General features: G+C 50.4%; 1 protein-coding gene across 2 annotated transcripts; it reads left to right on the forward strand.

Annotated features, from left to right (window-relative positions):
• The first annotated feature begins 162 nt into the window (after window positions 1–162).
• Window positions 163–8,274, forward strand: CCL20 (C-C motif chemokine ligand 20). 2 transcript variants are annotated; one of them, XM_033150329.1, is made up of 4 exons: window positions 163–450; window positions 970–1,084; window positions 1,882–1,959; window positions 8,009–8,274. In XM_033150329.1, exons 1-4 carry the CDS (start codon window positions 348–350, stop codon window positions 8,034–8,036), a joined length of 324 nt encoding a protein of 107 aa, XP_033006220.1. In that variant the 5' UTR covers window positions 163–347; the 3' UTR covers window positions 8,037–8,274. The 2 variants fall into 2 exon arrangements, with proteins under 2 accessions (XP_033006220.1, XP_033006219.1); XM_033150328.1 differs by lacking the exon at window positions 8,009–8,274 and having other exon boundaries at window positions 1,882–2,322.
• Window positions 8,275–10,771: the final 2,497 nt, after the last annotated feature.

Genomic DNA, 10,771 nt, shown 5'->3' on the forward strand with positions numbered 1-10,771 from the left:
TGATATTCCAGGGAATTAACACAATGTGTGTGATTTCCCCCCTCCTACTTGGAAAGTAGTATTTTGGAATTTCCTGCACCTGCCACTCCTCAGGAGTTTTGGCAATGGTGATGTCACAAAAAGGATCTATTCCTTCTTCTGTTTGGCTGCATATATATCCCTATATTAATTAACCTGCGCTCAAACAATGCTATAACATCAGCTAACTGGAGTAGGTAAGAGGGAAATCCCCATAATTGCAAAGCGGAACAAACACCCTTAGGTCAACTGCCAGAGATCTTGAACAGGTGTTATAAATAAGCTGACTGAAGCTAGTTCACTCACATCTGAAGAGTCAAATTCTTTTGATGCACATAAGCAGCAGCATGATCATGATGACTGGCTTCAACATGAAGAATGTGCCCTTAGCTGTTCTGCTGGGTCTGCTGCTACTCTTGGGCATGTGTGAAGGTGAGTGGTGTTTCTGGATACCTTCTGCTCCAGGAGTCCTTGTGATGCTGAGGTATGTGCCCTGCAAATTAAGATGAAAGATAGGATTCCCAATGGCTTAAAATGAAAGAAAGAAAGAAAGAAAGAAAGAAAGAAAGAAAGAAAGAGAAAGACTAGTCCGGAATAGTGTACTTCAACCTTGTGTCTCCATCTGCTGTTGGAATACTTCTCCCATCTTCCCTGACCACTGGCTAGACTGGTTTAGGATGATGGATGTTGTACTAGTTCACCAACTTCTGGGCACTAAACAATGAAAAAGAATAGTCTAGAACATTATTGGAAATGCTTGCTATCTGATAGCAAACTGATCCAAAATGTGTGCACTAGGAAAGGCAATGATAGAGATGAAAATGTTACTTTGTGCCTAAATTTAATATGATTTTTTTTTTTTTTTTGTAATCTGCCATGGGACCTGCTGGTAAAGCCCAAGTAATAAAGTAAATTAATTAATCAATGTATCTTTTTTCTTCCTCACTCCAGCCCAAAGCAACCAAGATTGCTGTCTTTCCTATACCAAGAAGCCTATTCCTCACCGGGTTATCAAAGGATTCACAGTACAACTTTCCAGTGAAGTCTGTGACATCAATGCTGTCATGTGAGTTGACAAAGTTAAACAATTACTTTTATCAATGAAGGAGAGTAAAAATAGATGCCTAATCATTCAGGAGTTTAGCTCAAAAAAAAGGTCTCCAAAATGCTTCAAATACTTTGTTTCTAGCAGCCACAATGAAACATTATTTTGATCCCATATTTAAACCCTGTAGAACTTGAGAAACCTAAGATGGTACATAAATTAGCATTTCTCATAACCAAGGTCAGAGCTTGTAGCTGAGCTATTTTTAGTATCTCTTTATTTTTGATATCAGTATTTTTGTTTTCTTATCTGTAGTGTACACAACTTTAGAGTTACACTGTACATAACTTCAGTTGTTGTTGCTTAGTAGCTTTTAAGCCTTTCCAGTTGAATGCAACTGAAAACAGTCAAAGCAACACAGCTTGCAGGAGAATCTCTGGGGAGCATTCCTGTCTCACATTTTCCATGAAGTCAAAGTGCACTAAAATTTCATGCTGTCACTAACAATGCATGACACAACTCCATTTCTCTTCACCTCCCCTATTTCTTGTGCATTCGTTGATTTCAGGAGGATCTCTTTCTACCTTAGTTTGTACACACACAAAAAATGCCCTGACAGCTTCAATCCATGCTATGATGATTGATTGCCATGTAATAGGCTTTGTATGCAGCAAACCCAGTGCTACACATTGGGGTGAGAAAGGACCCCCTACAACAGCATGCTGATTGTCATTTTAGAAGATGTGACTTTTCTGCTTTATCCTATTGACTGTAACTGTTTATTTTATTTTAAAACTGTTAATTTTTGCTCTTTCTAGATTTCACACTAAGCGTGGCTTGAGAGTTTGCACAAATCCCACAGATCCTTGGGTGAAGAAACAGCTCCGCTTGTTGAGGTCAGTAGGAGGGAGGAATTGGTTGCCCTGGCAAAGCAAAAATGTCAGAATATTAACTATGGGAGGTTTCTATAATAGCACGGCTGTGCTTAAGGATAGTGAGCCACACTGTGGAAATGAAACATTTCATTCTTTACTTCTCCACTAGGAAGAGACAGCAGCTTAAGGCTGGAATCCTGTACACACTTGCCTGGGAATAAGTCTGAGTAGGACCAACTTCTGACAGGCACACCTAGGATTGCACTGTTATAAATATAGGGCAGCTAGAGGATCCTATTATTTCAGATGATGTTAGACTTTAACTGTCTTCAGCTTCAGCCAGTATAGTCAATGGTGAGGGAAGATGAAGGGTCTCCTCCACTAATATCTAGAAGACACAGTGTGCTGGCCCCAAGGGTTTGTCCATGAAGCGAGGTCCAAATCCAGTCCTGGGTCTAGGGGTCCAAAGGAGGTCAATCCGGCAGGGAGCGAGGCAGGGAGCAGATCAAGGTCCAAGGCAGGTTCAGGCACAAGGTTGCAGGTTGAGCACACGCTTGCAACTAAGTTGCTCACGCAACTTGGGCTGGGTCTGGCTGGCTTTTATCTGGCCCTATGCTTAGGGCGGTCCCGATCCTCTGGAGACTCGCCTCTCCTCCGGGCCTGGAGGCGAGCACTCCTCCTGCAGACACTTAACTCCCTTCGCCTCTCTGCCCTGAGCCTCTGTAGCTCAGGAGAGGATGGTGGGTTACTGGACCCAGGGGATGCCTCAGCTTCCTCTGAAGAGGCTGGGAGTGGAGCACCTGCAGGCAATGGGTCCTCCCTCCCATCAGGAGCCAGAGCAGACTCTGCTGATGCCTGCACCTGGGGATCCAGCACAGGTGGGGATCCTTCAGGCTCAAGCCCTGGCCCCGGCTCAGCTGGTTCTGGAGGCGGGGAATCCCGTGCAGGCTGGGATCCCTCAGGTTCAGCATCAGAGTCTGACTCCCAGGCCATCACACCATCCCCCCTCCCAGGCCCCCCCCTCAACCGAGGGGCCGGACCAGGCTTGCTGGGGTAAGCTGCATGGAAATCACGGAGGCAGGCAGGTGCGTGGACGTTTTCCGCTGGTTCCCATGAACGATCCTCAGGCCCATACCCCTTCCAGTCGATGAGGTATTGGAGCTTCCCCCTGCGGTATCGTGAGTCGAGAATGCGCTCCACCTCGTACTCAGGCTCCCCCTCAACCAAAACTGGGTGCGGTCGTGGATTGTCTGGGTGGAACTCGTCGGGCGGGGCGACTGGACTAAGTAGGGACCGGTGGAACACTGGGTGAACCTTGAGCGATGGAGGTAACTGGAGGCGAAACGCCACCGGCGACACCTGCGCAGTGATGGTGAATGGGCCGGCAAACCGTGCATCCAGCTTTCGTGAGGGCCGAGAAGGATGCAGGTGACGGGTAGAGAGCCACACCCGATCGCCAACATGGAGTTCTGGCCCCTCCTGACGATGTCGGTCAGCCTGGGCCTTGTATGCGTCCTTGGCCTGGCGCAGTTGCTCCATCAATAATTGTTGCTGGGACTGAAGCTCCTGAAGCCAGTCTGTCACTGCGGGGACCGCGGAAGCTGGCAGCACGTCCGGGAACAAACGAGGATGGTAGCCGTAGGAGGCCTGGAACGGGGTCTGCTGGGTGGAGGCGTTCACTGCATTGTTGTAGGCGAACTCCGCCAATGGCAAGTGATCGACCCAGTCATCCTGCTGGAAACTGCAGTAACACCGGAGGTACTGCTCCAGCACCGCATTTGCCCGTTCCGTCTGGCCATCGGTCTGCGGGTGGTGGGCCGAAGATAGACAGACCTCCGTCCCAAGGGTCTGGTGCAGGGCTCGCCAGAAGTGGGATGTGAACTGGACGCCGCGGTCAGAAACCACACGCTCGGGCAGGCCATGCAGGCGGAAGATGTGCTGCAAGTACAGTTGAGCCGTTTCCTTAGCTGTGGGTATGGACGGGCAGGGGGCACAGTGCACCATCTTAGTGAAATGGTCCGTGAAAACCAGGAGGCAGGTACAGTGACGAGATGGGGGCAAGTCCACCACAAAGTCCAGCGAGACCGTGTGCCAGGGACGCGGTGGGACTGGTAATGGCTGGAGCAGACCGGGGGGTCGCCCGGTAGGACCCTTGGCCCTCCGGCAGACATCGCAACCAGCAACATAGCGTGCCACATCAGCCTTCAGGCGGGGCCACCAGAACTCCCGGCTTACCAGATGGGTGGTCCGGTACCGCCCAAAGTGCCCTGCTGCTGGGGCATCGTGGGACATCTGGAGAACCTCAGCCCGCAATGGTCCTGGTGGGATGTATAGACGACCCTGGTGCAGCAGTAGGCCCTGGTGCAGGGCCAGCCCCGGATATCGAGGGCATGACCCGTCAGACAGTTCCCGGAGCCGTTCCTGTGCCCAAGCGTCGACCCGTTGCTGTTCTCGCACCCGAGCCTGCAGCGGCTTGGCCTCCTGAGTGGCCAGGAATGCGGCTGGTGGTAAGATAGTCGTCGGTACTGCCTGCTGTACAGTGTCTGCGACGTCCTCAGGTTTCCGGGACAGGGCATCCGCTTTCCGGTTTTGGGAGCTAGGGATGTAGCGGATCCGGAACTGGAACCGGGAGAAAAACAGCGCCCACCGGATCTGCCTTTGGTTCAACTTGCGGGTGGTCTGGAGGTACTCCAGATTCCGGTGGTCCGTTCTCACTTCCACCGGGTGTCGTGCCCCCTCAAGATGATGGCGCCAGACCTCAAAGGCCACCTTGATGGCCAGTAGTTCCCGCTCCCACACGGTATAGTTACGCTCCGCCGGAAGGAGCTGCCGGGAGTAATAAGCGCAGGGTAACAGTGGCGCATCGGGTCCTTGTTGCTGAGACAGGATGGCACCGAGAGCCGTACTGGAGGCATCAGTCTCCACCACGAAGGGACGAGAGGGATCAGGATGCTGTAAAATCGGCGCCCTCTGGAAACAGGCTTTCAACCCCTGAAATGCCACTTCAGCCTCCTCATCCCAGGAGAAGGGCGTCTTGGGGCGCAGCAGTCGGGTTAATGGGGTGGTGCGATGAGCATAATCTGCAATGAAGGTCCGGTAATAGTTGGCGAACCCTAGGAACCGCTGTAAGTCCTTGCGGTTCCGGGGCGCTGCCCACTCTCGAACCGCAGCCACCTTCCCAGGGTCCATCTGCACCCCGTCAGGGGAGAGTCGGTGTCCAAGGAAGTCTACTGACCGCTGGTGGAACTCGCACTTGCTGAGCTTGGCGTACAGTCGGTGCTCCCGCAAGCGCTGCAACACGGACCGAACATGACTCTCGTGACGGGCTGGGTCACGGGAATAAACCAGAATATCATCTAGGTACACCACCACGTATTTGTCTAGCAAGTCCTGGAACACGTGGTTGATGTACCGTTGAAACACGGCGGGCGCGTTGCATAATCCGAACGGCATAACCAGGTATTCAAACTGCCCATACCGGGTCCCGAATGCAGTCTTCCACTCGTCCCCGGCACGGATCCGAATCAGGTTGTAGGCCCCTCGGAGGTCCAGTTTGGTGAACATCTGCGCCCCCTGCACCCGCTCCAGCAATTCTGCAATAAGGGGCAAGGGGTACCGGTCTGGGATGGTGATCTTATTCAGGGCCCGGTAGTCATGGCAGAGGCGAAGCTCCCCACACTTCTTCTTAACGAAGAGTACAGGAGCGGCAGTGGGTGAGGTAGAGGGCCTAATGAACCCGCGTTCCAGGTTCTTGCGAAGGAAGTCCTGCAAGGCTTCACGCTCTGGCTCCGAAAGAGAATATAAGCGGCTCACAGGCAGGGGCGCCCCAGGCTGTAGGTCTATGCCGCAGTCGAAGGACCGATGAGGCGGCAGCTTGTCTGCTCCCTGTTCCTCGAACACGTCTAAATAGTCCTGGTACACAGCAGGGAGCGTTGACAAAGCCTGACCCATGGGGGCAGCTGCTACTAACTCGGACTGAGCATGGGAACCCGGGTCTGGGAAGCGTACCGTCCGATTGACCCAGTCGATCTGAACATTGTGCGACTCCAGCCAGTCCATCCCAAGCACCAGGGGAAACCGGGGCATGGTGGCAATGTCCAGGGTTCGCACCTCCCGGTGCTGCTGGTAGCACAGGACCAAGGGCTGGGTCTCCCGAGTAACAGCGCCCGAGCGTAGGAGCCGTCCGTCAATTGCCTCCACCTGTACTGGTTCCGGCTTGTTCTGAAGCGGCACCTGATGCTGAGTGGCGAAGGCAGAGTCCATATAGGAGCGGGTTGCCCCCGAATCCACCAGAGCGTGGGTGAGAATCCAGGGCCCACCGGGGGGGTATAGACGCACCGGTATCATGAGGTGTTGCAATTCCACTGGTGAGGGCCCATCATGCGATGCTTGGGACCCCAGGTAGCCTGGGCCATCGGCTACTGGGGTTGGCCGTTTTCCCTGCGGCTGGCGTTTCTCAGGGCAGGTTTGGGCGTAGTGTCCACTCCCACCGCAGTAGAGACACAGGTTCCCCTCCCGACGCCGAGTCTTTTCCGAGGGGGAGAGGCGAGGCCGCGCTGCCCCGAGCTGCATCGGCTCCTCCAATGACTCAGCTCTGGCCACGGAACTGCAGGGAAGCACCGGCGCCGGGAGGCCGGAGTGCCGGCGGCCCCGGGCCTGGCGACGGTCCTCCAACCGATCGTCTATCTGCAGACTCCGTTGGATGAGGGCATCCAGTGTGGCAGGGCGATCCAACGTGGCCAGCTGATCCAGTATCTCGTCTGAAAGTCCCTCGAGATACTGGTCCCGCAGGGCAGAGTCGTTCCAGGTCAAGTCCTGTGCCAGCAGCCGAAATTCCGTGGCATAGGTGGCCACTGTGGACTTGCCCTGTTTCAACCGCCGAATTGCCCGATTGGCTTGACTCCCCTTCTGAGGGTTGGCGAACGTGGTTTCCAGATGATTGCAAAACCCCGTATAGTCTGTCAGCAAGCGGGAGTCTTGCCGGAGCAGCGGCAACGCCCACTTGGCCGCCTGGTCCTTCAGCAAGCTGATCAGGAAGTGCACCTTAGTGCGATCGTCAGGGAAATCCCGAGCTCGCCCCTGAATATACAGCTTGGCCTGGGCGAGAAACATGGGAAAGCTGGCTGGGGACCCATCAAATTTCTCTGGCAGGGCCACTGGGTACTTGCCAGGAGCTGGGGCGGCGGCCCCAGGAGCCAGTAAGGCATCCAAACGCTGCTGAAGCGCCGTAACCACATTGCTTAGCTGCTGCACGGTGTGGGTCAAGGCCTGGTTCTCCTGGGCCAATGCCACCAGCGCAGCCGCCTGGTCAGCCATGGCTACTAGTTCCTCCCGAACGCACCCCAGCGAAGGGGGAGTGCGGGTGTGGCGTGAGCAAACTGTGCTGGCCCCAAGGGTTTGTCCATGAAGCGAGGTCCAAATCCAGTCCTGGGTCTAGGGGTCCAAAGGAGGTCAATCCGGCAGGGAGCGAGGCAGGGAGCAGATCAAGGTCCAAGGCAGGTTCAGGCACAAGGTTGCAGGTTGAGCACACGCTTGCAACTAAGTTGCTCACGCAACTTGGGCTGGGTCTGGCTGGCTTTTATCTGGCCCTATGCTTAGGGCGGTCCCGATCCTCTGGAGACTCGCCTCTCCTCCGGGCCTGGAGGCGAGCACTCCTCCTGCAGACACTTAACTCCCTTCGCCTCTCTGCCCTGAGCCTCTGTAGCTCAGGAGAGGCTGGTGGGTTACTGGACCCAGGGGATGCCTCAGCTTCCTCTGAAGAGGCTGGGAGTGGAGCACCTGCAGGCAATGGGTCCTCCCTCCCATCAGGAGCCAGAGCAGACTCTGCTGATGCCTGCACCTGGGGATCCAGCACAGGTGGGGATCCTTCAGGCTCAAGCCCTGGCCCCGGCTCAGCTGGTTCTGGAGGCGGGGAATCCCGTGCAGGCTGGGATCCCTCAGGTTCAGCATCAGAGTCTGACTCCCAGGCCATCACACACAGGTTCTTCAGTTTCGGTATATAAGACAGGAAAGCTGTATGGAAGCAAGGAAAAAATTAGCTAACCTATTTATTCTTTCTCTTTTTTTACAGTAAAAAACTCAATAAGCTGTCACTTTAATCATTTTTGAAATGAAGCAAGAGGCAGAGCCTGGTCAAAGAAATTAAACTAGGTTGAAATCATACTTCTGTGCACTGTTGTGTGCTTGCTGACAACCAATCCCTGGATTTTCTGGAAGCACAAAAACTGATTCATATTGTATCAAGTATTTGTTTGAATGGAGCACCCCATCCAAGTTGCTTTGTTTGTTTGTGCTGGTTCACATTTTGTGATTAACTGACAAATAAGTGTGTGTGTGTGTCTATAGCTAATGTTCCTCACTGAGTCAAGTGCACAAGTCTGTCATATGATGAGATGGTAATGATCAGTCATTGGCAAGAGGCTGCTGATATCAGGTGTACTACTCATTTGCAATATTTATTTTATAAAATTTATATACTGTACTGCTTGATTATAAAAAACTTTACAAAACTTTAAAGTTGTTGTCTTATTGCATGTTATCTCTGGACTGTGGCCTTTGTTCGGACATTCTATTTAGATGAATAATATAAGTTTCATTGTGCATATGTTGCTACATGCGTTGCTACACACACAGAGAGAGAAAGATTTGTAGGTTTAGGGATATAGACCTTTTAATGTTTGAAGAACACAAGACAAGCCTGCTGGACCAAGCCAATGCTCTATCTAGTTCAACATCCTGTTCTCACAGTGGTCAGGAGATGCCTGTGGAAAGCCTGCAAGCTGGACATGAGCGCAAAGCACTCTGCCTACCTGAGATTCCAAGATGATTCAGAAGTTGCTATACAAGTACATATCCATGGGAGGTTTGGAGGGTGGTAATACGAGATTGGGCCTTTTCAGTGGTGGCCCCTAAATTGTGGAAGGCACTCTCCCAAGGGAGGCATGCATGGCACCATCCAAGTCAATTTTTAGGTGCAGGCAGACTTTTCTCTTTACCTGGGCTTTTGGCTCTGAATCCAAATGGTAGCCTCTCTTAGTGGGGTGGGATCAGTAAGTCCTGATCTGTTTTCTCTGTGTTTTTAAATGCTTGTTGGATGTCCTTAAGTGGTTTTAATGCAAGTTGCTTTGGGTCACCTTGTGAAAAAAGCAAATAAATACAATTAATTAATTAATTAATTAGTGAGAGAAACTGGAATATGAACAAATAAACTTATATTGTGCAATAATATTGCTTATGCTGTATTGTGGATCTTATGTATTTAGGGCTAAAGACGAGTGAATGATAAGGCAACTACACAAATGAACATTCAACAATGCCTGAACAGCGAGTGGTGTTAGGAGAAAGCCTACCTAATCTTTTGCACCAGTCTTTTCAGTTGTTATAGGGGATGGGCATAATTTGGCTAAAATTGGAGGGCGAGTCAAGGGATGGGGTTTATGGATGTTATTAGTGACCCTCTTAATCCCCCCTCTACATCATTTGATCAGTTACCCTAGGCCCCCTCAAAATCTTAAAGGGGGTCTGCTAGAGTCCCTATTTTATATTTGAGTACCTGGAGAGTGTTTTACCAGGGATAGATGTCAGACCATAAGGTATTTTCCTTGTAAATCACTACCACCTCCTCCTGAAGATGTCTTGTTAGGCTTCTCTTTCCCATTTCAATGAAAAATCATTCCCTTCAGCCTTTCTTCATTATCTGAGATTCCTGAGCAGTAAATATGCATGCACCAAAGTACAAAACTGCCACCTAGCCACTCAGGATTGCCTAGAAGTGAAGCCTGCTTATAATTATATGTTGTGTATGAAGTTTTTTTTTTAAGTTTGCCAAAGTCACTCTATGGAACCAAGGTCTCAGACAATGTCTGTTTTGGATATCAAGAGAAAGCATGCTAGATTAATGATTTGACATTCCGTTTTTAGCTTAATTTCAAGTGTAAAGGAGCATATTATAGATTCCTGGCCCAACACTGGTTCTACTATCCATCCCAGAAATCCACTATGTAGAAATTTAATTATCTGTTTGCTGGCAGCAGCTCTATCAAAGGCGGCATGCCATTGGAAAACAGCTAATTTCTTTGTCAAAGTTTGGCCTGCCTGTCTGGCAACTAGTGCTGCCTGAAAAAATAATGCAGTACTGCAGGGTGTGGGTTGGCATCAGCCTCTTTCTGGGTTTCTAATCTGTGAATGCTGGATTGCAGCATGACCCAAGGATTGACTTAATTCTCTTTGGTCTTGTTGACTGGAGCTGATGATGGTCCAACAACATCTGGAGGGTCATAGGTTCCCAATATCTGCTGCAAAGTCATGGTGATAGAGTGGACAAATGAGAAGCCATGCATGCACCTTCCTAATAAGTCTCTGCTTCATGTTTACAGACCTACCACTTCCCTTTCCCACTTCATGATGGTTGCAGAGCCAAAACCAAAACCAAAGTGCTCACAGCAAACACCTCTGCTGGTTAGTGTGAATTACAGTAATCCTAAGTGAACCAGCAAGTGATTTCAAACAAAATACTGTACTATTGTGCATATCAGAACACTCTAGAAGCATTTTGTCATTTAAACGAACACCTCATTCTTCAATGCAAATAAGATAATAAAACAAACAAACCCATTCCAAAAGCCAGGAATTCTTATCCCCCAAAGTATTTTAAAAACCCTGTGCTATTGTATCTTATTTCCTGACTTTGAACCATGAAATATTTATCTTCAAAGGGTAAACAGCAGGGAGTCATAAGAATGCTTTGAAACTGTGCTGGGTTATTAAACTCTGACCTATATCATATTTGTGTTGACTTATAATGTTAATTTTCTTTTCAAGTTTTAAACAACTT

This window comes from Lacerta agilis, chromosome 5 (assembly GCF_009819535.1).
Source record: "Lacerta agilis isolate rLacAgi1 chromosome 5, rLacAgi1.pri, whole genome shotgun sequence".
Taxonomy (NCBI): domain Eukaryota; kingdom Metazoa; phylum Chordata; class Lepidosauria; order Squamata; family Lacertidae; genus Lacerta; species Lacerta agilis.